The 26143-nt window shown below is 55.0% G+C and overlaps 4 protein-coding genes and 1 non-coding gene across 5 annotated transcripts; 3 read left to right on the top strand and 2 right to left on the bottom strand.

The window, feature by feature from the left end:
* Window positions 1-1039: 1039 nt before the first annotated feature.
* BESB_082830 (uncharacterized protein) lies at window positions 1040-5521 on the bottom strand (the record flags this gene model as incomplete). The annotated part of the gene is made up of 1 exon (XM_029366633.1): window positions 1040-5521. The coding sequence occupies one exon, from the start codon at window positions 5519-5521 to the stop codon at window positions 1040-1042; it is 4482 nt and encodes a 1493-aa protein (XP_029217093.1).
* Window positions 5522-6971: 1450 nt separating this feature from the next.
* On the top strand, window positions 6972-9166 carry BESB_082820 (uncharacterized protein; the record flags this gene model as incomplete). The annotated part of the gene is made up of 4 exons (XM_029366632.1): window positions 6972-7103; window positions 7737-7880; window positions 8127-8453; window positions 9044-9166. The coding sequence occupies 4 exons, from the start codon at window positions 6972-6974 to the stop codon at window positions 9164-9166; spliced, it is 726 nt and encodes a 241-aa protein (XP_029217092.1).
* A 4277-nt stretch (window positions 9167-13443) lies between these two features.
* Window positions 13444-13515, top strand: BESB_085900. Its single transcript has one exon. It is a non-coding gene; the product is annotated as a tRNA-Val (tRNA).
* A 1803-nt stretch (window positions 13516-15318) lies between these two features.
* BESB_082810 (uncharacterized protein) lies at window positions 15319-15961 on the top strand (the record flags this gene model as incomplete). The annotated part of the gene is made up of 3 exons (XM_029366631.1): window positions 15319-15558; window positions 15707-15757; window positions 15929-15961. The coding sequence occupies 3 exons, from the start codon at window positions 15319-15321 to the stop codon at window positions 15959-15961; spliced, it is 324 nt and encodes a 107-aa protein (XP_029217091.1).
* A 5330-nt stretch (window positions 15962-21291) lies between these two features.
* BESB_082800 (Kinesin-associated protein) lies at window positions 21292-22532 on the bottom strand (the record flags this gene model as incomplete). The annotated part of the gene is made up of 3 exons (XM_029366630.1): window positions 21292-21426; window positions 21811-22001; window positions 22397-22532. 3 exons carry the CDS (start codon window positions 22530-22532, stop codon window positions 21292-21294), a joined length of 462 nt encoding a protein of 153 aa, XP_029217090.1.
* Between the last annotated feature and the right edge of the window lie 3611 nt (window positions 22533-26143).

The raw sequence follows: 26143 nt of genomic DNA, 5'->3' as shown, positions 1-26143 counted from the left end.
ACGGGTAGTTTTCAGTCGTATATGCATGTGCGTCTATGAATGCGTTGTCGGTACACGTGAGATCAGGCGGAGTCTGTCCTGTTGAATGGTGACGATATCCACGCGCACGCACTACATGCAAGTATACGATGTTGTGCGCCTGCGCGTCCTGCTGCTCCAACGAAGTCACGCTTCGCAGTTGTCCTTCGTTTCAGCTCAAACGATTATTAGCCTGTCTCTCTTCACATGAGCAAATCGAGCCGCCCTCATTGGCGAAAAGGCGACTGCCCTGTCTACTGGGCGCAAAAAAAGACGCGCAAGCAGTGCAGCTTCTCAAAAAGCCGTCCACCTCATCTTTCTTGACTCACAGTGGAGACACAGGCTCGCCGGCCTACTGCATCGGCATGTGCGGATGTGCGTAGTATCCCATTGCCATACACGCGTATATTCGTTCGTCTACTTATTTGATTCGGCTTATGGAGAGACACCACGCGCGGAGTTTCTCCACGTGCGAAGTGTGTGTCGCAAATTGGCAGAGGAGCGACGCGCGCCGGAGGCCTTCCTGCGCCGAAGCTGCGTCTCCACTCTCAGGGACAAGCGTCCTTTGTAATCACTTTCAGAAGTCTTCTCTGTGGCGCGCACACGCTACCTCTGCTCACTCTCGCGAATCGCACAGAAGCAGCTACACTCGCAGCCACACCTCCTGGTGCAAACGATATATTCCCTGAAACACGCACTTTCCAGGCGTCTATATGCACGTATATTCGTACAAGTGTCCACAGTCTACACGGCCGCGCCGGTCGCGAAAAAGTCCGAGCTGCGCGGGGAGAACTCGCAGTCCAGTGCATTGCCTCAAGCACCACAGCAGTGCAAAGGAGCCTAAACTTTTCTCCGCGCATGCATGTGTGTGCGTCAAGGTTTTTGCGCCAGTAATCGTGCAAGAAAACATATATACATATGTATATACATATATATAGATATATATATATGAAGCCAGAGTAGAGCAAGGCAGGGGATACGCGCTCAGTGAACTGGGTAGAAGCGGTTTGTACCTTGGCGTCTATCGGCGGCCGGGGCGTGCACTGCCCGCGCGGCCTTCGCAGCGTCGGGGAGGCTTTGCACAGAGCGCGGCTGCGAAGACACAGCAGCGCGAGAGGAACGCCCTCGCGTCTGCGGATTTCGCGTCTTCCTGCGCACGTTCGCTGTCTTCTCTCTCTCTGTCGGTCTTCTCGTTCTCGCCTTCTCGGCGTCCCTTCCGCCTCCGTCTCCGCTCGTCCCTGTCCTCCTTCCGGCGCCTCGTCTTCGTCCGCTCGCGCTCGGAGGCCGAGCAGGGCGACGAATCTCTGTCGCCCGGCTCCGCGTCCGCGCCGCCAGCCCGCGATCGCCGCCCCCGCCCCGCCGGGCCTCGCCCCGCTCGTCGGCCGGCGCCCCCGTCGGGCGCCGACTCCGATGGTCGCTCGTTGGGAGCCTCCGGCGCGCCAGGCCTCTCCGCGGTAGCTTCGCCGCCCTGCTGAGCGCGCCCTGCGTCCTCCGTCAGTTGCTCCACGCCGGCCGCAGGCTGCGCCTCCTCCCTGCGGCCTTCCAGCTCGCCCGTGCGCGCCTCGCGTGGGAGAGAAAGCTGCGGGCTGCCGCCAGGCGAAAGCGCCTGAGGAGGCGGAGCCTGAGGCGAGCGTCTCGCCGGGACTGGGTCTGCCAGCAGAAGCTCGACGAAGGCGTGCTCAACTGCGGCGAAGAGAAGATGCACGTCTGCCGCGCCCTGACGGCGACGCGCGCCCGAGAAGGAGAGACCTGCGGCTTCGGTCGCCGTGGCAGACGAGGCTCCTCCAGGTGGTCCGCGACTCTCGCGGTCAGCTAGTGTCCCTCCAGGAGCTAGCCACGCGGCCGCTGCAGCGCCGCCTTTCCCGTGCGAGAAGAGGGCCGCCGCGCCTTCCATAGGAACGCCGTTATCGTGTCGCTCTCGCGCCAGTGAGTGCGCGGTTTCCTCAAATCCGCGAGGCAGTCTAGACGAAGAAGCCGTGGAAAGTCGGCGCTCGGCGGGGTCGCGAGGAGGCTGCGCGGCGCAGTCCGCTGTCAGTGTATGTACACCGCGCACCAAATCTGCCGGAGGAGAGAGCGGGAGAACGGCCTTTTCGTCCTCAACGTCTGCGTTCGGCGCGCCGCCGCCCAGAGCGTTTCCAAGGTCCCAGAGGTGAAGGAGAGAGGAGCGGAAGCGCAGCGGAGACGAAAAGCAACACAGAAACGAGAGAAACGCTCGGAGTGCCAACGCGATATCTGTCCCCGCTACAGTCGAGGCATCGCTCGGCGCTACGCAACTATCCCCCCCTCCTGCGCCTGAAGCCACAGCGTCGAGGTTCTTTCCGTTTCTCTTCTCGCTGGCCGCGCGTTCTGCCGGTCGTTCCGCGGCGAACGCATCGATCGAGAGCCGCAAGATCCCTTCCCCTCTCTCACCTCCCTCATCTCGCGCTGCCAGGTTTCTGCTGTCGGCTCCAAGCTTTTTGCAGTTTGCTTCGCTGACGCGTTCTCCCGGGGGTCTGCTTTCAGCGCTTCGGTTGGTGTCTTCGGAGTCCCCTTTTTCGTTGGCTGTCGCCTCTGACAGCTCTGCGTGCGCGGCGGCTCCCAATGCTCTCGGGTTTCGATGAACTCCGCTCCTTTCCTCTCGCGCGAGTTCCACAAGAAGCGCGGCTTCGTGCTGCAGGACTTTCTCGAGTAGAGATGCGAAAACGCGATTCCTTCTGCCCATGGTGAGGTGCTCCGTCATCTCGTCTGAGCCTCCGCAGAGTGCCTTCCACCGCTTGGCGATGTAGGAGCTGCCGCACGTACACCACGCCGGAATCTGGAGCGTGGCTGCCTCCTGCGTAGCTCGTGCGCACTCGCGTTTCCACTCGACTTCGCCGTCACTCTTCCCTCCGCGCCTCCTCCCGCGCCCCTCCCGAGCGCAGCCTCGCGCTGCTGCGAACACGTCGGCGCGCCTGTGCGGCAGAGATCCGGCGGCTGCTTGGCGCGCCGCCGGCGCGTTGACGCCGAACAAGAAGGCGAGGAAGTCCTGAGCCACAGTGTCGATGCAGCGGAAGCAGCACAGCGGCAGCCTGGGCGCACAGAAGAGCGGAAAGAGCGGCTCGGGCGAGGCAGGGGGTGCCGAAAAGACGGATGAAGGGCTTCGCTGGAAACCCTCGTGACTGTGTGGCTCGCGCATCCGCACCGCTTTTTTGCCAGGAGCCGCCAGCGCGGGGAGCTGCTGCCGACTCGGCGCCGCGGTTCGACTCCGCCGCAGGTGAGTCGGCTTGGCTTCCCTGGCTGGCTCCGCGGGCGCGTGGAAGTTTTCGTCCTCGCACAGAAACGGGTACTGGCCTTCGGTGGCGTGCGGCGTAAAGTCGAAAAGAGTGCCTGCGGCCGTCGCCTGCAACGCATCCGGCACGAGCGCTGGTAACTGAATTTTATGGTGCAGCAGAAAACACAGGCGCCAGTATGTGTATTGCAGACGCGGCCCAAGAAAGGCCGGGGTGAGGAGTCGCACAGCGATGCAGATGGGCAGCCACGCGGCCTGAACCTCCCCCAACGCGTCCTGGACGTCTTCGCAACCTGCACCCGCGCGCCGCCCGCCTCTCTCCTCCCCTGTGTCGCGGCTCGCCCGCCCCCTCGCTCGTGCTGCGCCGAGGCACACGCCGTGGGCGGCGCTCTTTCTCCAGGCGTCTGCGCGTCCGTCGGCGAGGGAAGGGGCGGGAACAAAAAGACGGTCGTCCTTCGGAAGAAAGGCGCACGCCGCTGGAGAGGTCGCAGCGCACGTACACCCCGAGGAGGCGAAGGCGCAAGCGGCGGCGCCTCGCTTCGCACTCTTCGTCTCGCAGCCGTCGTAGTCGCTCTTGTCATCGTCACTCTCTGCCGCCTCCACCCGCGCAGCGCGGGTCGCAACCTCAACGAGAAGCTCGAGAGGCGATTCTGGCGGCAGCCTCGTGCCGGCTAGATTGCCTGTGTGACGCTCAAAGGAGCGCGGGTGTGCGTGGCGGAACGCGTGGTAGTTTTCAACGAGCAGCCGCCGCTGGTGAAGCACAGAAATCGCCACGAATCTGCTGACGATTCGCAGGTTGTCTAGCTGTCGATACACCGCGACCAAAGCGCAGTTCGACTGCGTGGCCAGCGCCGCGCACAGCGCTCTCTCGAGGCCGGGGCTCTTTCGCTTCCAGAACTTCTGGAGAAAGAGTCGAAGCCCGGGTCGCGGAAGCAGATGCGCCTTCTTCCTGCGCGCGTCGTCGCGCCGGCAGAGGAAGCCGGGAACGGCGTCGCACTCGCCGCTCCCGTACAGCACCTCCAGCACGCCGCCTCCCGCCGAGTCCACGCGCATCACAAGTTTCTGCTGTGCGTGAGGAAGCAGCAGCAGATGAAGAAGAAAGCGCGGGTCCAGCGAGAAGTAGCCTTGACGCAGCCGGCGCCAAACCGGGGCGGGAAGATTCGCGACTCTGTCCTGCGCGCCTCCGCCCGCACCCGACAGCGTGGGCGAGGCTGCGATCGCAGAGTGGAACGATGTGCCCACATGTGGAACGCCCTTCCCGCCGTCTTCGGCTCGCCGCACGCTTCTTTTGGCAGTCCCCTTCAGAATCGGCCTTCTCCACCGCTCCTCGTCCTGGCCTTCCTCCGCCTCTCTGCGCGCCGCATCACCAGCGTCCAGCGTGTCCGCGTCTCGCCTCTCCGGCGAGGCAATGTCGCTTCGCTTCGCGCCCCTCGCGTTGGTAGGTTGGCTGCCACTCCGCCGGATGGCGTCGTCGGGAGAAAGCGCACTCGCATTCCGAGAACGAGAGCCGCAGGCAGCTCTGACGGACTGGGCGTGGGGAGGCGCCGCGCCCGTCGCGACCGCGCGGCCGCAGGCGCCCCGTGCTGCTTCAGGCGCGAAGAGGGCAAGGAGGGAGGGCGCGGGGGACGGCATCCGAGCGGAGGCGAGGAGGCGCGCCTCTAGGAGCTTCGCAGCCTCCTGGAACGCGAGGACGGCCGCCAGGGGGTCGTGGCGCACAGGCGCAAGAGCGTCCTCATGGAAGGCATCTTGCCCGACGAGGAGGCCGAAGAAGAGGTACTGCTGCGCCACGAAACGCAGCAACAGCTTCTCAAGAATCTTGACGTCGCCCTGCGAGTAGCCCTCGTGCAGCAAAAACTTCTCGCGGCTGGTTTTCTTGCTCACGCGCGGCCGCCTGCTGCCCCCCCCTTCCCGCTCCTCGTCGCGAAGGGCACAGTCACCCGGCCTTAGCAACAGCCGCCGCTCGCGCTCAGAGGAAAACGTCTTGAAGAGCGCGCCTTCCTCCTCGCCTGCGCCCGCCTTCGCAGCCGGCGCGTGGGCGGCAGCGTGGAAAATGAGCGCAGCCGCGCGCGCGGCGGATATGCCCGCGAGCCAAAAGACGAAGGCCGGGAAAAACACAAAGGGCGGGTCGCGCAGGCACACCGCGAGCGGCGGCGAGTGCGAGGACACGTGCGGAGCGGCTTTGCCTGGGACTGTAGCCGCGTCCGCTTGGTTGCCTCGTAGACGACGCCGAAACAGCGCCGTCGGAAAGAAAGGCATATGGAAAAAAGCCTGAGAAAAACTCACAACGGCGAAACACGCACGCGAGGGCACCGCCGCCCCCCGCGAGGAGACCCGACGGCCGCAGCGCCACTCGAAGGTCAGAAAGAAGCGCGGTTTGAAGGGCAGCGGCAGCAAGATCGAAGTCCGAGAGAGACGAAAGCGGACAAATAGAGGCGGAAGAAACGAGGAAAGGCGACAACTGCGTCCGTGGCCGCGGGCACCGCGGAGCCGGTGTGTGTAAAGAACTGAGTGTCAAACTGCCAAGGCGTAGGCGAGATAGAGAGGCAAACGTAAGGCGAAGAAGTGCCGAGGCAAAACTGAGACGAGAATGAAGTTCTTTTGTGTTGTGGGAGCTCCGGCGTGAACGAACGAGACAAAGGACAGAAAGAATCGAATAAAACTATACGGCAAGACAAGGCGAACGCCTAGCGCCGCGCCGGCACGGCCTCGAAGAGGAAAAGCTGGTGCTCCAGAAAGACCCTGAGCACGACGCGCCCGGAATAGACTCATGGAAATTTGGTGTGTTCTCGAAATCATGCCAGCACAATGGAACTTCGTTCAGTAACAACATATTAAGATAAGCACTTTGGCGAGATAACGGACTCAATAAGTGAAAAAGATATTAGCGGACGAAGAAACAGGAAGAGTACGTAGAGACGTCTTCGCCTGCAACTGGGAAAGCCTTGTGCGAAAAATCGGGTTGCATGCCGCATGCGTGTTTTGCATACGCGTCCGCATGTACGCCCTCATCAGCACCCGACTTTGTTCCAGTAGAAAAAGAAAGGAAAGAAAGGATCTGCAGAAGAGAATGAGTCTGTCAAGACTGCGCGAGGCACATCCCAGGTCGAACGACGGGGAAGGAAACCGGACGTGTTTCCGCAAACAGAAATGACGCGCCGCCCACGTCAGTTCTGACCATCGATTTTCAATTGGGTCCCCTCCTATCTTTTTTTGTCAGCCGTGTTTCCTCCTTTCTCTTCGCCAATCTCGTCTTAACATTTTCTTCGTCGTTCGTCTTCTTCAAGTCAGACGAGGCGTCTGTAGCTACACCTGATGTTTACCTCGCTCGTTTGCGCACCTTCATTTTTGTTCACGCGAGGTTGTTAGCCCGATCTGTTTTGTCCCTTGTCTGCCTTTTCCCGGCCCCCTTTCTGGACGTGGGCTAGTTTTTTACGCTTGTTCTTGCAAACGGCTGTCAGTTGAGTGCGCCCCGTGGGACGGAGCCACGAAGCAGGTTCATGCGGCCGTGTGTTTGCGTGTATCGCTTCGTACAAACCTGTCAATTTCCCTCGTCACTGCCAAAGAGATATCCACAGCGGAATATAGCAGTTCCGTATGCACAAGGAACTGTCCGGCATCTATTCTTAGATGCATGACTGCTGTCGCTGAAGCCGCATGAGGTCTGTCAGAGCCAAGTCTACTGAAGGTCTGCACCGAGATTTCACACATGTCGCGCAAGAACAACCGCAAATTCCACAAGGCTCGCCATGAGGCAGCCCTCAAGTGGGAGAAGAAGGAGCGGAGCCGAAGAGAGGAGCGCTTCGAGCGGAAGGCGCAGCTCGAGCAACTGACGAAGGCGGTGAGACGCCCAAGCTGGAAAGCGACTCTGACAGCATTATTGTACTCTGTCCGCATTTGCGAAAGTGGCAGTTGGAGTTTCGGACGTGGAGGCGCTGGACTGCGGGTCTCAGGCCCCGATTCCGCGACTTCCCCTTCGCGCCACCATCTCGCGACCTGGCGGCAGCTCGAAGCACTCTGTTTGTACATAACTATGTATATATACATATGTTTATATATGCACCTGTTTCTATACACGTAGACGTTCTTCTCTAGCTGCGGCCGTAGGCAGCTGCTGGTGGCCGCCATCTTCGCCTGTGACTCTCAGGAGGGCATGTGTGTCCAGCTTCATGTGCCTTCAGCTGAACATAGAAATAGACCTTTCTCTATGCAAGGGCAAGTCCGTGTTTGTTCTCGCCTTCAACCTTCTCGAGTTTGCTCTCTGTGTGCCTCCGTGCGGCGACCAGCGCAGGGAGCATATGAGGTTGTGCGTGCATGTCTGCACGTATGAATATAGTCACATAGAGATATAGATAGGCAAGTAGATAGATTTGTTCGATGCGCAAGGTCGGGGGGTGTGCCTGGGTTTGCTTCTGGGAGAGCCCGGAGCTGTTTAAGAGCCTGTCGTTGGTCGTGTTGCGCGCTCTCGGTGCAGATGGAGCTTCTGGGCGGCGGAGGGCGGAAGGAGGAAGCGAAGGCCGAGGAGCAAATGGAGGCTTCGGACAGTGTGCCGGCTGTGGCGAGCGCAGAGGAAGCGAGCTCCGACGAAGATGAAGACATGGAGGGCAAGAAACCTTCTGTAAGTCGCGTGAGACAAGAGCCCAGCAGCTAGCCCTACCTTGCTGCTTCGCGGCGAAACACGCTACTCCTGCACAGGCATACAGCTGCGAGCAGCTGCCTTCGTAGTCTCCTACGTGTTGTATGCATATAGATACATCTTCACACGTGTGTAGAGCTACAACAGCGGTATATTTACTATGCATCGGTGTGTAGACATGTGCGTAGCGGTACGGTTACCGTCTGCGTAGTGTCGCGTTCTCTGCAGAAGAAGTCGAGCAAGCGGCAAGCCGGAGCGAAGGTGAAGAAGATTCTGTGCAAAGATGCGACGCTGAAGAAGAAGGCGTTGGCACGGCTGAAGGCGCGTGCGAAAAAGCGAGCGATGCTGTCAGACGACGAGGAAGACCCCAAAGACAAAGTTGTCGCAGTTGTGCGAGGCCATCGTCAAGGCGTCAAGGAAATCCACCGCTGCCGGGATAAAAAGATTCTTCGGCAAATCCTCAAACGCGAACGTGAGTTCTCCCCGAGAGGCTGCAGCCTCGGCGAAACCTGGTTATCGAAGAGACTCAGCTTGTTCACTGGGCTCGCTTCACACGTATCAACGCACGTATACATACCTAATGACATATATATATATATATATATATATATATATATATATATATATATGGAGAGAGTTTGGATGCGTGCGTGTTTTGGATGTATGTAGGCAACTAGAGGTATTCACGTATGCATGCATGTATTTGCCGCTTTTCAAGTGCTCTGCTATCTGTGGGCCGTCTGTGCCTGGTGTGCGCGACCCGCCATGAGGAAGGATGACTCATGCGCAGTCTCTGTTGAAAGCCGCTAGGTAGGCGCTTGCACGCAGAGGCGTAGCCGTGCCTCCATCGCTGTACGGATGTTTGCGTCGATACGCGGATTTGCTGACAACATTAAGGGCGCTGTGTTTATCCAAGGATAGCTCCAACAATAACATGGCTGAATTGTTTATGCGTGGTTGGTCTTGCAGGGAAAAGCGTACGCATCGTGAAGCACTGAAACCACGAGGCGGACGAAAGGCGCTACACGCCGGCGCCGCTGCGATATCTAGCTCACGTTCATGTGTTTACGCCGCTGCGTGCATGCATACAGTGGGCGGCAGGCGTGTGTCGACTCCGCGTCGTGCATGTGCTGTTTAATGTCTAGGCTCTCTCTGTTACTGTGTCTGCTCGCGTATTCCGCTACCCTCACTCTGTCGGCATTACCTCGCATATCTTCTTCACGCAAACGCGGAACGGGCAGCCTGTGCAAGTTTACTACTGCGCCTAACAAGAATTCTCATCTCGGCAAAAACAGTGCTCTCCAGGAGCCACACTTCCCGCCCCCGCACCGTCCAACCGCACTTCCATACAGCGTTCTTATTAGAGTCAGGGTTGCTGAAAGGAATCTCGGCTGACTGACACGCCAGCTGCAGTCTGTAGCTGCCGTTCGGGCCGTTGTGCACCTTCGTAAGAACAGCGGAACAGAGACACTTTCGATCTAAAGATAGTTCGTTCCTGCTCCGTACGTCCAGATGTCTCCTTCCGTCATTTCTTCAACGTCTCACTTTGAACACTCATTGAACGAGTTCTGACTCGGAGCCATAGCCAGCAAGCCCTAAAAAGACTTCTGAAACAGGGACGCCTTTCTTCACAGAGCCCTGTAGGCAGCCGTCTGCCTTCAGTAAGCTGGCATGCTTTGTGGTAAGCGGATACGCCAGTAGCGTGTGTCACTATAGTGGGAGGTAGCGGCGCCGCGCTTTCAGCATGTAGCCTCTCGGCGCCCGTCGCCTCAGCACTGCATTGTAGTAGATGCGGCTCACTGAAAAGATTCGTGCCTCTGTTTTTTCCTGAGGGAAACGGGTACGCCGACCTACTGAATACGCCAGTGGAGGCTCAGCCAAGACAGGTTTCGAAGAATGCGTTCCCCATCTGTGTATTATTTACATACGTTGGTTGAGGGCCTGTGGGGTTCCGTGCTAGTATCCTAGCGTGTGGCAGAACACGTACTGCGTACGCTGGTACTCATTGGTGTACGCGCTGGTTCAGATCCTCAGAGACCGTGATAGCGAACAGTAAACCTATGTGTCCTGTCAGGGTATACTCTGACAGTTCAACTGCTTCCGATCACGTTAGGACTGAAAGCTCCTGCGGGCAAAAAGAACAGTATTTCAAGAAAGCAAGAAAAGCATTGCAGTTCGTAGGCTTCCAAAACGAGACTGCCTACTCTCTTCCTCCCGAATAATCATGCAAGAGGTGGGAAATCTACAGGGTTCACACTCAGGCTGTCGGTAACCTTTGGCCATGTCAAGAGGCGAGAGCCAGTCCGAGATGAAGGGTTCTTCCACTTGCGTTTATTGTTTTCCTGCGGTCTCATTCACCAGCAAGCCCCGCCTTGCAATAGTATATATATTGATGCAGTGTTCCATATGCCCACAACTTCCCAGTTCAGCTCAAGCATGCATCCACAGACTGTTTGAGCGATCCTACATGAGCGGCTACAAAGGAGTAAAGCATACAGCATGCGCAGTTCGATGGGAGCGTAGGGAGGAAAACAGTCCTTTCTCCCATGAAAGCAGTCAACTGTCAGTCAGTCCAGTGGTTCTCCATTATCTGGTGCTTGCGACCAAAAGCGTTTCCTTGTCAGCTCATTCTCTCCCTTCTGCACGTCTGCACATCTGTCCCCTGGAATATCCGGTTTCCACTGTTTGTCATTGTTTCGGCAACCTATCTTTCATGGTAGAGCATAATTTCGCGCAACGGGTAGGTGCAAACAAGGCCTGGCCCAAACCCATTTGGAAACGCTCGAGGTTATCCTGCGGTCTGACTTGTGGCGCGACACAGTTGACTTAGCAATTTTCTGAGGCAACCAGCCATCTCGACAGTCCTTCTGATTCGTGGAGCTCAGCTCGCGGAGGTTGAGTTATTTATTCGTGCTACTGAAGTGAATGTTCGCTGCCTTGATAGCCGAGCTCGTCTCAGGTATCACAGCTCCTGAATCCGATCGGGGAAGCGCACCAGCAGTCTTGAAGGCGACCACGCCCGAGGGAGGAAAGCCAGAGGAACAAGCACTGTCACGGAAGATAACGATGCTGCAAAACCGGGAAGGCAAAGACGCCGTCACGCTGGAGACGCTTCAGATAAGCGGTAAGTTTTAGTCGTTTCTGGTCGCAGAGCGAAAAAGCCCAGAACGGGCGGGGGGCGCCCGTATCATTGTCCTTCCCCGCAGAAAGGCTATCGCGCATTATCGCCGCTGATAAATTGACGAAGAGAGTGCACACAGACGGCAAACGATGGCTGGTTTTTCTGTTTCGCTCTCTCAAGCCGTCCCCGTTGTCTTCTCGGCTGCTCCCTCCCTCGTCCCCCCCCCATGCGCCGTTTGAAGACGTGTTGGTGGAGAGGGAGAGCGTCCGCGCTCTGAATGCAAAGCTGAGACACGAGCATCAGGCGAAAGTTTCGGCTGGCAGTACTCAACGTTGAAGCCAGTCCGTGAATCTCTGACAATTCTGCCTACAGGAGCTAGTCCTGAATGACGCATCCGAACCGTGTCGCGGATACAGATACACACATACGCACACCAAGCGAGTGGAAATGCCTGCCTGTCCAAATGAGATTCTACGACATATGGGGTCCTCACCGTACGTGTGCGTAAACCAGCACATGTGTCCGTGTATGTAGAGAACTCGAGCCGAAGAATAAGTGACCTAACAAACACCGCGACCAGAATTTGTATACGCCTTCCGGTCTTGTTGTAACGGGGCATGCAGATAACGTGGAACGACGTGAAATGAATCGCCTCGCGAAGGACGGCCTGTGTGCTCTCGTCAGTCGCAGGCCTCGAAACAGCGGAGCTTCCCTTAGCGGACGTGCTGGCGGCTACTGCGACGTTTTTGATTGAGCAGATCTTGTTTCTCCGCGGTATCACTGCAGCCTCTCTGCAAGAAATGCGGCAGTCGGTGAGAGGTCCCTCGCTGCGGCTGGCTGAGCGAACGAATTGCATGTTGTTTCCGCGGATTGATGGGTAGATGTCACAGCTCTCATTCTTTTGCCAGCCGCTCCGTTGTCAGATGAAACTTATTTTTCGAGGAGAGGGTAGAAAGCGTAGCAGGTTACCGCGGGATTGGAAGCACCGCACAACATGGTGCCCTCGGTGTCCATGGAGTGCTCGAACTTCAAAAGGAGCATGTGTTCCATGGGTGCCTTTTTCACGTGGGAGGTCGCATCTTACCTTTCGTGTGTATGCCATATGTGTTTATTGTTGGGCTTCAGTGCGTGATGTATCTCTTGGTTCCCGACTGTTTGGCGTGCGTGTCTTTTGAGTTGACAGCTCCACACTCCGTTCCGAAGAAAGGCTTCAATCAGGAGCCTCCACCGCACGTTTTTTCCGCAACCAGTCAACCCCTACAGCGTGCTACCCTGGCTTTTACAACGAATCAGAGATGCCGCGCGGCCGTAAGGATGCTCAGGTGTAATTTCAGGTTCAGATATAAACTCCGAAAAACGGTAGACGCGGGCGATATTCACAAGAGAGTGTGCTGCCGAACAGACGTTGCAACAAGAGCTTAGAACAAGCGAAGCTTGTAGAGAAAAAGGAAGGTGCTTAGAAGCAGACAGCACGTGCAGCGGCAACGAACGGCTTGCGCATGCTGTTATGAAGCGGTGTTAGAGCATCAGCTGCCCAAACTATTGTCTATTTTCGTTTAGTCGTATTTCTTTAGAAAGTCGAGCCACAGAAACACCAGGTCGACGCAGAACTGCTAGTCGAACGTAGACGATGGTACGGAGGCGCTAGCGAAATCCTGAGAGGAATCGTCTTACATAGTCGGAGGAGTGGCAGCGGTAGAAGGACAGATCTAAGCATCAATTAATGTGTTCGGCATGTGTATGCCAAGGGGTGGAGGTATATTCTCCGACACTTGGCTTGAGACAGAGGCGGAGTTACGGGAGAAGAGCCAGGAGAAATCTGATCTCTGTTTCATTGCAGGCTGTCGAAGGATTGACTAGGTGCCTCCGGTCCGTGCAAAGCATGATTCGAGCAGGGCACGTCACCGAAGTGGTGGGTTACGCTTCCTCCACACATATTTCCCCTATGTGCAGAGCCCGCGCACGTAAGAGCAACAGGCGAAAACGGATTTAAGAAGTCTTAGCCGGCATCACCTCGTTTCCACACGGGAGAAAACGGCGAATGGCTTCAGCACGGGATACAGCCGTAGCATCTGGTGGTCTCTCTGTTGAGATAAGAAGCTCGAGACTGGTGTTATGCAGTGCCGGTTATAGACAGATAGACAGGTTTACATGTTTACGAACGCAGTTTGTAGGCATGCGTTCTGCAAGAACCCACGTGCGTTTGCAAGCACAGTCACACCCTCCCGATGTTTGAGCAGAAAATAGACGTGCAGACACGGGTAGATAGGCAGACGGTTTGATTTCGACTTAGTTAGTCTGCAGTCCCCAGGGTGAAGGGGGAAGCTCACATAGTTATATACGAGCCTTAGAAGTAGGCATCCAGATATGAGCTATTGACTCTTTATTATATAATAAATGAATATTATACTTAATAAAGTATTTCGGCAGTTGGCTCAGTGGTAGAGTGTATGCTTCACAAGCACATAAGTATTGGTTCGATTCCAGTACTGCCCAACATGAAATTCTGCCTACGTCGCAGAGGTCCTCCGCTCCTCAGCGTATGACTTCCTGTCCTGCTGTGTACGACGCAGTATATTCTCCTCGGCCACGTGCCTCAGCGTCCGCGAGCAGCCTTCCTCCTAAAGCTGCCGAAGCTTCAGAAACGGACGGGATGTGCTGAGGGTTAGTTCTTCCCGAGCAGAGGCTTCATGTTTGACTCTGGGTAACTTACACGCAACCCACTCCAGGATGACATAGACTTATACACACCTGACATCCAGAATGACTACTGATCTGCCAGTTGTGAACGGGTGCGCGTCGGCAGAAGGACATAACTAAAGGAGATTGTGAAATCTATGCTGCCTTGTGGCCTTTCGCAGGATACTTCTTGTTGTATGGAGTCATATTCGTTCGCTGCATCTTTTTGCCTATCTCAGTACTAAACCGTGGTCGCTGTCGCTGCCTTTGCTCAGTCAAGCCGTGCCACGTAAGAGGATACATATCGGTTTATGGCTATTCGCGCCCATATAGGGGTTTGTAGATCGCCTTGTAACTCTGTACAAACATGTGTACGCTGACATGAAAAATGGTTCTTCTCCACTTCCCGGACGCAGCTGAAAGTACTCCGAGCGAACGGCAACTGTTTGCTGCGGACGGAGTGTCTGCTGGCCCGGGACAAGGACACACCGAAGAGGACATTATTGAGTGTCCAACGAACTGGAGGCGCGCTGTAGTGAGTTTTCTCTCCTTTCAGTCAAGCTTCTGTAGTACTGCATCGCAGCGCCCAGAACATGTTTTTGAGCCTCGCATGCATCTGAGCCCACCGCATGAGGTTCGGCGGAAGCACCGGTCCGCGGTTTCGGGGTGCGGTGTCGTCCGTATTTCGCTTTTGTCGGGATGCTGGTGTGGCGCGGAATCTCGATCTGTTTCAGCTTTGCAAACAATGTACCAAACTGCTTGGATAAGAGAAGAGACACACCCTAACATTTGGGACGATCTTTTCACAGACTCCGTCTATTGTTTCCTCTACTTAGGGGAGCATTCAACTTGCCTTTCGCCGACGCCCCCGTCCGCTCGAGTAGCCTGTGCTGCTTCGTAAACTATCGGTCGTGTTAAGGCTACTATACTTGATTGCTCACCTTCAGCCAGCAGAGCACGGGCGGCGGTATAAGGTTCGAGATGGGTGCGAACACGTGGACAGAGCATCAAAGCGGTGTGGTCATTTTAGCGTACCGGCGAGGGCATCAACCGCAGCGTGATCACAGCCCAAAAGTGTGCCTACGCAGCTCGTTTTCTTTACCAACGCGTATACTGAAATAGGCGTTGATTTTGGGGCTTCGCATGGGAGAAATGTGGGATGCACGAGAACGGACTCCTGTGTTCCGCCTCCGGAGTACCCCAACGTTAGACCAGCGTGATGATGTGCACACGACTAAGCATCCATCTGTTGAAGGGAGAGCGGGCACCAGAGTGCAGCTTTCTGAATGATGGTTTAGAGCTCAATGCTATGCCTCGTGCCTATCTCAATTTCCGCGTTTTTCAGGTGGTACAGCTGCTACGGATGGCACGATGGTTTTTGGATACCAAGAGTGGTGAGCGTGTAAAGTTGTGTCCTTGCACGCAGAGCGGACTTCTCTTTCTTCGTTGCTGTGTTACTGTGCAAGGTAGCCCTCAATATTTGTTTATCTGTCAGCACGCGGCTTGCCTGGCGTCAGCGGACCGCGACTACATAAGTAACTTTCAAAAACAGCGCTGGGGTTGATAGGAAACCATCGGCAGTCTGCGAAAGAAGGGCATTAATGGATTCATCTCGACAGAATGCTATGCTACATGGTGAACTGCCAAAACTGGTCGGGCGTCACGTCTGTTCGAATATTTGGACTTTCCCTGGTTGTTCGCCGTCTTCGCTACGCAGCGCCGGCATCGCCTACACTGTCTCTGTTTATCATGGTCCAGAAGAGCATCAGTGAAACTCTATCGGAAGTGCCACCTTTGCAGAGCAGCTCAGGTGGCGCGCAAGTCACTCCGCAACCTCTCACCAGCGTTGTCATCCACCAAGTAAGCGATAGAACGAACAAAGCGGCAATTATCTGTTATTCTATTTTGCGGCCCGGTCGAGGCGCGTCACTTGCACCGGATCCAGAATAGAACTAAGTCTTGAATGTGCAACCTCCCGGCGAGTGTATGTTGCATTCACACTTCACAGGTGCCGGACGGCTTTCACGTGGCACACCACAACAGAACACGGTTGCCGAAGGTGAGTCTGGCTGTCGCAGTCCGTGAATGATTATTTGCGCTGACGTTTATGCCTAGGAAGGCATGAATCTTCATATATGACTGTATCTGACAGTTTGTCACATGCCGGCGAGCATAAATGGGCTGAGTCGGACGGGACCCAAGGATTTTCCACCTGGGGCGGTCCTTGCAGGAAACTTTGTGGCTACGGAGTATCGGTATGTAGGTGGGAACCTTGCAGAGGCGTAATCGCTGTACTAGTAGCTTTCAGAAGATGCGTTCGTGTCATTTGTATATGCTCGCTTCTGTGGGACAGCTGCATGGCTGGTTGGGCTTCGGTACTTGAATGTATGCGTATGTTTGTTTTGTGTCGGTACATATCTACGGCTCCGTGCGTAGCGGACACCTATGTAAGCGCATTTCAAGGTAATTGTATCAGGGTATGAATAGGTGAGTGGGCACGAAAATGAAGTCTTGTATGCGCAAACAACGGGTTTACATCGGTGCAGAAGAGCGGAAGTACCGGAGAAGCAGTTCATTCCTGTGCAGGTAGGCCTTGGGTGGCACTTGGATGAATGCATGCGACCAGTCACACTGATAAAATGTGCTGATTCAGGTGTTGCCATGCATAGAGCTCGGTTTGGGTAATGTCGTTCCACTAAGCGGCGCCTTGAAGACAAGGCATTCGTACAGCTTGCCTCCCCCGCACGAGCGTCGTGACGATGGGCGCACGTTGTGTACGCTCATGTGTAAGGTCCCGTTGAAAGGGCTGAAGTCTTCAACCACTCACTTGAACTAGAAATGTACACGAGCCGCTCCTACCGCGGCGCGCATGATAGCCTATTGCCACGCTTCAGTCATGCTTATTCTGGTCCTGCGCCAGTGGGCTCTTGTCGGCCCTCTAAAGAGCAACCGCCTGCGATACGACTCGCAGTATCGGCGCACTGCTCCATAGAGTCGAGGAGTTGGTGGACCGTAATGAATAACTGCTTCGTGGTATGCTATTTGGCAACTTTCGTGTGCGTCGTTGTTTTACTTTCCCGTCATTCTGGCCCATTTATTCTTCGGAGATCTGTTCTGTAGACCTGGTTCGTGGTGCCTCGTTTTTCGGCTCGTTGCTCCACAGAAAACTAATTCTGAAAACGCCAATGACTTTAGCTTAAGACGATATTGGCCATGCGCTGAATCACACTTATGCATCGCAGCAGTCACCCATCTACTCTTTGCAGATCCTTCGTTATTCCAGCGGCATATATCTCTTGCAGGAGGTAGCCTGAAGCGGCGGACGTGTTTTGTTGATATCCTCGAGAGCGCCCCCTGCATTCGCTGTTCACAACGGCCTTGAACTCTCCGCTCCACAGGCGACGCTCTGGAAACGCTGGTGTGACTGTAGCGTTGCGAATCGAGATCTCGTAGTCCAGCACTTTGCTCCAGTCCCTAAGGGAGGGGAACGTCGGACAAAGTGTGACAGAAAGGCTGTAACACTCGATCTAGCAATACGGAACCCTTCACGGAACAAAAGCCGCCGGAGGCGGCGTCCTGTAGCCCTCCGGTGAGCAGCATACATAAGCCTAGTTGTGCGATTTTCTTCGTGTCAGAGACCAGCCAAAGTCAGCGTCCCATGCACTGGATTTCTCCACAAGCGCACAGCCCCGGGTTGCGCATACCTGTCTGAGAGATCCGCAGAATTGCTCCAGCGCCAAGGTTCTTATATCACTCGGCAATCTGCAGGTAGGTTTCGCAGCGTTACACCTCTTTCGTGAAGCAAAACACTCGGAGCGGAACGCGCAAAGCGGAATATGTGCGATTTCTGCCTGTCGCCTTTGACGAGGCCCGGTACCCCTACCTAGCTGCTGTGTTTGGTCTACTTGAGCTGCCACGAATCTCTCGAGTGATCCGCTGGTACCCCACCCTGTGGTCTACTATGTAGAGATGCTGGTGTTCGCCGTCGTCTTCGGGTGTGATCTGGAACTGTAAAGCAATGACACGTGGGCTTCTGGGGTGCCACGGGGGTCACAGACGGATGCAGGCATTCCATGAAGGCCTCTTGAAGTGAGGGCATCGCGCACCTGCACTGTGCGCCGTGGGCGGACGGTTGGAGCGTTCCTGAGCCACCGTTGCTTGGCAGCGTGCGGTAGCTGTATTCTCGTGTGCTTCAGGCCTAAGTGAGAGGATAGGGGAAGCACGCCTCAATGCATCAGTGCTACGACCTAACGAAAACCCTGCCACTCTCCCACGCCCCACAGCGACACGGCATCCTGGTGTCTGACCGCAGGTACGGTATCGCGGCCACTTCATTCCAGGAAGCAGCAGCATCCGACCACACTCGACTGGCCCGAATTTCAGTCTGTGGCATTAATCCAGGCACGCTACAACCACTGTCCCGCTCAACCTTGCCGGTCGTGTCAGAGTACTGGGGCAGAAAGCCTCCAAGCCAGGCGAGAGCCCGTGTGGTTACAGAGGCGGTTCACGATGATTGCTCAGACCGCAGCGTCACAAGGCGGGCACGAAAGCAGTTCTAGTCGTGGCCCTTCTTTGCCGAGGCAGGCGCAAGTAGCGAACGTGGTGGGAATTCCCGTAAGGCCCCCCCCCTTGATATCGGAGTTGTTTTCTGTCGCGAAGAGTGTTCCCTAACAAGTCGGTCACGAAGAGGCATTTGGTTTCTGCCAAGACCTCTTCCTCAGGCGCAAACATAAAGTGCTTACGGTTCTGAGGAGTTCCCACCGCCCGCCACGGCCTCTAACCACACGATATTCCAATTACGGAACCTCGACCTCTTTAATTCTTCCTGCACATCTCCGTCGACGGTCTGGCAACGGTCGCGCAGACACAACAGAGAAAAGAAGCCTCGTGGGCGAGACAACGTATCCAGGACTCGAGCCTGGACTTTCCATGTTCGTCGATTCCCAACTTCTGTAGAAAGGCGACCTCAGGCATCCACTGCGGCGCCACAGCGTGCAATGTTGAGTCGAAAGGAATTGCGTGTCATCGCTATCATGTGACCAGCACCTGATGAGCGGTTTCTCCATCCATCGGCGGCGGCGTGTCAAGGTTGCAAAGCGTCTGGTGCGACTCGTAACTGTGACTTCTACCTTGATTGAATAGCAAGACCGATCATGGCATACGTCGACCCTTGTGTCTTTCTGCGGGGCGGGAGCTCCAAGACTTCCGATTAAATTCCGCCGTCATTGGGGCCCGCGCTCGTTCAGTCGGCTACAGTTGATGGGGATGGGCGATTCCGCAACTCAGTAGCTGTATGTGTTGCTTATTGTTATTTTTTGTGGTGACACGTTGAGTGCCCTGGACTCCGACACTGACCACGAGTAGTTGCAAAGCCTTCCTCGCCTGCAGTGGATGCACCGGAGAAGAAACAGAACATCAAATGCCGCCGTGTCCCGCGTTAGAGCATCCAGGTGCTCCTAGCCCACTGCGAAGAAAAATTTAGAGTGATCCATCAGGCGGCGACATTGCAACTGGCAGTGGCTCCAGGTGCCTGTGTGATTGCACCAGCAGTGCGAGGGCGTGACGGTCACTGTCTTGGTGTATAGCCACCAGCAGGAAACCGGGCTGTCCGGCTTCGCGTGTTGGCTTACTTCAATCTTCAGTGTAGCATTCGGGTGGCTGCATAGGCGCTGGAAAAAATGTGACAGTCTCGCCTGAGCCAAGAGAACCTCCCTGCACAGAAGAAGTCAAGTATTAACAGGGAGAGCATACCTTTCGTTCGCAGGGCACGCATAGTCTCCGGATCTTGAGCCAGAATCTAGCCCTTGGGCTAGAGTCTGGCTCAAGTTAAGTGCCGACTCTGGCGTGGAGCGTGTCTATTCTTCCGCACCCGTTTACCTCGTTTTCTGGTTTTCCAGCAGCCTCCTGAAGCAACGAATTAACTGGAACAGGATTTGCTCGGGCGCGTTGTCTCCTTGCTTTTTTTGGATGTCATGAAGCAGGCGTACGATTTGCGCGGGCACACGAGTCGATATAACGTCTGAGCTCCTCACCAAGCCCTCGATAAGCACGACAGCACGCACTACAGCTTCGGCCGACGGTCTCCCGTTGACTATGTGCCTGAAAACAAAAATCCGAACGTGGACGGCCGCAACGAAAGCCAGAAGCACGCGTCACTCGTGTATCTGGGACACGTAACGCTCTAGCTCTACACGACGTGAAAGCGAACATGCTGGCTCACCGCCGCAACACCGCAGGAAGCCCTGCGTCACAGAGGGAAGCCCAGCTGAGTTCGCAGTCGACAACGAGGTTGCTAAAGACGTCTATCACCAGCATCGAGATTGCGTCGTCGGAATACTCATCAGCGATTTCGAGAAGCCGCTTTCTCCACGCTTCTAAGCTGCAAGCCAATTAGCCGAACAAGTGCAGGCTCTTGCAACAGAAAGCGTCGCGGAGCCACTTGCACTTGATAGGTGGAGTCAAACACAACTAGAGTGTGTTCAGTTTCTGTCAGCTGGTGGTGGAGATTTGGCGCCTGTCCGGTTATTCTCTTCTTTGTACAATTGTGAAAAGCGCAATCACAAGGGAACAAGGAAAAATGACAAACTGCGTAGCAACTAATGTGTACTCGCCTTTTCAGAAGACTTGCCAAGACTCCATCCGCTGGTGCTAACTAACGAACTGGAGGTGGTGGCTGCTATAAGCCGTGTAATCCATCCATAAGCACTCTCGGCCTCAGGCTTCAACCCTCATTCTGCTCGGTCTTTGTCGCTTCGCGGGCCTAATTGACAGTGTATGAGGCGTCTGCTCGTTGGGTAAAGGGTGGGGCCGTCGTGTCTACATTGTGCAGTTTGTCAGGTAGTGCAGGCTCGTCGAAGGAGTTACACGCCTTGCGGCTATGGGGCCGAACGCGGCTGCGGAGGCTCGAAACGCTACGGTCCTTCATGGAAGAGAAAGCCTCCAGTGCGCAGACCATTTCCGGACGTTTTTAACCTACGCATGTGCTTCGTCGAGGCGGGAGACAAGCGCTTTCCTCGCAGTCGGGAAGGCGGTAACTCTGGCCACGCATTCGAGCAGGATGGCATCCGGATGCGGCAGCCATACCCTCTGAAGCACATCTTTGTATTTCTGGAAATGGTCGCAGGCTAAGATCGCAGCGCCTTGCGGGTGCCCAGCTACATTGATTAGCACTCCACCGAGCTCTCTGTTCAGATACGAGCAGACAGGCGACGGCCCGTGCAGCAGGCACAGAAATAGCTGAGGAAGCGAATAAAATGCTTGCGTGATTGGTGCAAGCAGTATCGCACGCGTGAGCACAAGCTGCTTCTGAAGAGCGGCAAACGCATACGCTAAGGTGGTGAAGGATTCAATGCATACACGAGTCTTTGAGCATCCAAGCGGTTCAGGATCTGCAAAGGGCTCCATCTGAGCGTTATGCGAACGGAGTAGTGATGTGCGCTTGCGGAGGAACAGGATTTCCTTATTTAGAACCATATATTGGAAACTATTTTTAAATAAAACGTCGCCAAATAGGAGATCATTTTTAGTGCGTTTCAGGGCCAACGAGCTAGGTAGGCTACGCATTGTTGGAGACGTGGCTTGAGATAGAATGTCTCACTTTCCTACGCAGGCATTTTTCGGCGTTGCGGCAGCTAAATCCAATAAGAGAGGGACTCCAGACTTGTGGAAGGTGAGCAGCGATCTGCCCCTGGCCTCGATAGTCAGCTGGTACAGAACGCGGAGCGAGGCCTGGCAGCCGGCACCGGGAAAAGGCACGCGGCGCAACCCAGCGCAGAGACGCTCGACCCTTTAAAGCTGAAAAAATTAACCATTCATTATCCGTCTGTCTGCTACGCTTGCGCCAGCTGTCGCTTGCGGCGATCACGGGCTTTCTTCCCACGAAAGAGCCGGCGCCGCTTCCCCTGACCGACCGTATCTGTGTAACCAGTCTCACAGGGATTGTCTTCGCTTGATTCTCAGTCGATGCTAAAGAACATGTTACTTCAGTTTGTTCCCCTCACTCTTCGAAATGTATAGTGCAATTCGTGTATACATCTGGTGCGTTCCCTCAATGCCTACGAACACGACGCACACCTGTCACGCTGTCCGGCGCACCGCTGTAGGCATCCTTACTGTCCGCAAAGGGGGGGCTCCGACGGCATCTGCGACGTGTGAGAGAATGCCGCAGTTCACCATCTCCGTGGAAACAGTCGGGTCGAAGCTCAGGTTGTAGAGTACCTTAAGCGTAGTGGTAGCCGTTGGTATAGTGTAAGCGTCTTTTGCTGAGAACTTCTGAAGGAGACGTGCCGCCTTCGAGAGAAATCCTTGATTCCAGGCAAGATACTCGCAACACAACCCCGGATTTCTGTGGTGGGCTCAGACTGAGTAGCGGCATTGAGCATTCTCCAGGCACCCACGCTGTCAGGGAGAGGAGAGTCGGCAAGCCGTGAAAGCGAACGCCCCCGCGTTCCTCTCTATCTGGTCCCCGTTCCCTCAGAAGCGTCGCATGAAAGGGCGCGCAGGATAGAGTGCAGTCTACACAGGGAAGGGAGCCGTAGCCGCCTCTCAATGTGTACCTGCCGCCCCTTTTTGTTGACCAGTTTTCGGGCTTCAGTTTCGTTCTATGTAACGATGAAAACAACACAGTACCTCCACTTGGTATATTCATCCTCCGCCCCCTGATGATAAATGAGTGCCGCTTTCATCATGGATCACTAACCATTTTGAACTATTTCATCCTTGTTGCCGCTGATGGCGCTAAGCCGCCAGAGAAATATGAGGCAAACAAGGACCAGATCCCGATGTCTTCGGTCCAGCGAGTCCACAAGCACACGTACAATTCCTCTCTTTACCATCTTCTGCTCGACCCTGGAACACGAGAAAAAGGAAGACTTCCACGTGAAACTGAAAAGGAGGGTTTCCTCACAAGTTGCGAACGCCCACCCCGCCTCTCCACTTCATATTCCGTAGCCAAGGGGCACACGAGTCTAGAAACACTAGATTGTTCCTTGTTTACGGGTGAGTAGGCAAGGAACAGATCTTTCGAAGTCCGTGCGGTCCATCGCATGGAACTTTGAGATCTAGCAGAGCAGTTCAGCAAGCTGCTTCGACACACCATCTGTTCGCGTGTAGCGTTATGCGACATGTTCCACTCTCAATGTAGGGCACTGCTCACTGCCGCCACTGGAACCCGTGAGATGAAAATCTCAACTGCATGAGAGCAACGCAGTTCGGCTTGCAGCATCGCATTCAAGCTATCTGCAGTGCATATCTAAGGGTGAATCGTGGTAAGAAAGGTACAGTGCTGTCTCCACCGTTATATATGCTCTTGTGTGCGAGGTGGCTGACGAAGCTGTTCGGAATCCATGGAATCCATATCGTGGGGCGATAAATCCCTCTTTCGCGTACCTTGTGGCCGTCGCTAAGTTGAGCAGAAGCTGGAAACAGCCGTACAGAAGTTGCTCGTGAGCACGCAGTTGTTTGTCCGCGTGCGGCATCACTGTTGCATCCCGACTCAGAGAGGGCGACAAGGGAGGCAAGAATAAAAAACCGTTCGTAGTCGCTGGTTCTGATGTTGATTGCATTCGTTATTAGTGGCGGATCCACGAGCGCCCAAAAACGGACAGGATTTCACACATGAGCCCTTCTACACTGCTCATAGGCATATATATATATATATATATATTTATTCATAAATACTGAGGTGTGTAAAGGATCGAGGTGACCCTGAGTTCCCCCGTCGTGCATGTTGGCCTCAGTAAGTAGTTTGTTTCAGGCGCCGCACTACCGTTCTGGTCTGGGCTCTGTACTGTTCATAGGGTGTGCTGCGTACCGAGTGTACATATTCATGCTGTCATGTCGTGAATCAGGCTGACCAACAAGCAAAGCGAGGCACTCACCATTCTCGTTTATATCGTCATGTCTGTCTCCGTCAGCTTCGCTGTCATGACGTGGGGGTTTGGCCCCCACTGTTCCGTCTTCCAGTCCAGCCGGTTTACACCTGTGGATCTCGCGCTCTATCAGTTTCATCGCAATATCGCCGCACTGCATAGGGCTCATCCGGAGACATACAGAAGGAGTCACGTAGCAGTGAGCCAGACGTGGAGCATAGCTGGAATCAATTCTACAGCAGCCATTTCAGTATTCCTCCTTGGTTCTGAGGCGTAACACCCGACGCACGAATACGCAGAGAGGCGTCAACAAGCGGCTACGCAACAGGGGGGTACCCTGTCCATCTGCTATTTTGGACCTTGAGACTTCCTGCGTGTATCGGATTGTTAGAGAAAAACCTGGAGACCGAGCCTCGCTCTCTTGCTCAGTTGAACGGTATTCCATTTTCAGAAGGACCCCTGTAACTAGCAGTCCGGTCAGAAGCCGCACAAGACGAAGGAAGTACAACACGCAATTACCAAGAGAGCCTAGACGAATTACGCATATGCGCACACGGGCGAGCTTTTAGGTGGTTTGTTCAGTTCCTCACTTGATTCTGAAGAAGCAGAGGATGGAGTTTTTTAAAGTAGGAAAAGATAAGGAGGATACCGAGAACAGCCACCGAGAGCTTGAAGCTTTTCTTTCCCTCGTCGTGGAGAACGCGGGTCAGCAGCCTCACAAGTTGCCTGATCTCGTTCTCGGAAGCAAGCAGTCTCCGCAGAGCCGGCCCATTGCAGCAGAGTGCAAATAAGGCCCATGCCCCCTGTTTTTTCTGCGACTGGACAAGGATTCCCAATGAGGAAGCAGGCCAGAGACGAGCCCAGAAAAGGGGCGCCAGTGGTGAACTTCGATGCGAATTGCCACCACGCAGAAAAAACTCTTCTGTGCGCTGTGGAGAATATACAACCGGGAGGTGCGGTCGCCAAAGGCGCAAGAAGAAGCCATGTCAGCGCAGCGTTCAGTCCATATCTGCGTGGATCGGATCGTTTTGTCTTGGAGGCGTTGGATGCTCAACAGCAAAAGTTGGTGAGTGCACCCCTTCTCCCACTATACCAGCTCATTCATGCTGGACTTAGCCCAAAGCAAACGCGTACGCTGTCAGAACCCATCCGGGAAAAGACAGTAACCGTAAGGAATGAGTTCGGCTGCAGGGCAGCAAGACGAACCATGTTCACTTGTTTATGCTATGAATCAAGCTTTCATTTATGTACCGACAAGAATCTTGTATGAACAGTCCGTTGCTGTAGCTTGGTGAAAGCGCTTGACATGTGATGAGCCCCAGAATTGTTTGGTTGTGGAAAATAAGCCCCTGTTAGATCTCGGAATGTGATGACAACGTGCCGCCTTCGTAACAGCGCTGTGAGCGATTCTTGCACGCATCCTGTCCCCCACCACTGCTGTGACGCTAAATGTAAAACTCATACCATCTCTTCGTAAAGCATCTCTTTGTAGATCTCCAAATTGTCAACAGAGACGTTTCGCTGTGCCCCTGCTTCCAGGCAACCGAGCATTTGTGCCAGGTCTGTCTTTGGTCCCTTCGGGGACAAATCGTCTCTCATCTTATGGTTCATTTCCGAAGCGATCCGCTTGCAGTAGAATTGAGGAACGAGTTCCGCCTCCTCGACGACTGGAATTTTACTGGTGAGATCACGCGTATCGCGATATTGCGTCATGACACTAAATAGAAGTTTATCTTCACTTGATGCTCGGAGCGGCCCGCGCGTCGCAGTTCGCACATGAGGTGCTAATGCTTTTGATCGCACATAGCATGTTCGCTTTTTCTTCCTGACACCTGTTTTGATCTGCAAGTGCAACAAATAATCCTATCACGCAGTCGTGCGTCTCTCTTCACGCCTGACTAGAGGAGACTGGCGCCGTGAGTGCCAGTAGGGTTGGCGTGGTGGCCCCAGTTTGAACGCAAGCAGCGTCATGCAGAAGCACGTGCGCAAACATATCGAGCGAACGGCCTGGGGAGTGGGGATTCGTAGACGACCAACGTTCTGTTGTCACCGACTGGTTTCCAGGGAAGAGGGAGAAGAAAAGGCATCTATCATCAAGCGGAAAGGAAACTATAGACACCCCGGAATTCACGCTTGTAGATCGTGGGCGTGCGGAACGGGGCTCTGGAACCGATATTATCGTTCGTCTGCTTCTCTTTCAGGTACTGCGAGTTAGACGTCTCATCTCAGCCGCAGGCAGAGTTTTTCGTTTGCAGATCACTCTCCTTAACTCGAATCAAATGCGCTAAAACTACATAGAGGCATGCTTGGGTAGCTGAATCAGCAAGTCAACAACTAGCAGCAGAAAACTAGTAGCCCCTCTGTTGGACATAATCAGTGTGAAAACAGCATGATCTGTATTCATGCATCCCCGCCGGAGACCCGGCAGCAAGCGTTCATTTCCTGAGGCTTTAATCGCCAGTTTCGATGGCAGCTTGCCTGTGGTCGTTACCTGTTCCCGACCATGGCTATGACCCCCGCGTTCAAGCAGCAACCCGCCACGATTTGGTAAACAAGCGCCTCCACGCCATGGCTCT

The sequence above is a fragment of the Besnoitia besnoiti genome, chromosome VIII (genome assembly GCF_002563875.1).
Source record: "Besnoitia besnoiti strain Bb-Ger1 chromosome VIII, whole genome shotgun sequence".
In the NCBI taxonomy this organism is placed as follows: Eukaryota; Apicomplexa; class Conoidasida; order Eucoccidiorida; family Sarcocystidae; genus Besnoitia; species Besnoitia besnoiti.
Note: the sequence above shows the minus strand (reverse complement) of the source record. Positions and strands in the feature narration are given on the sequence as shown.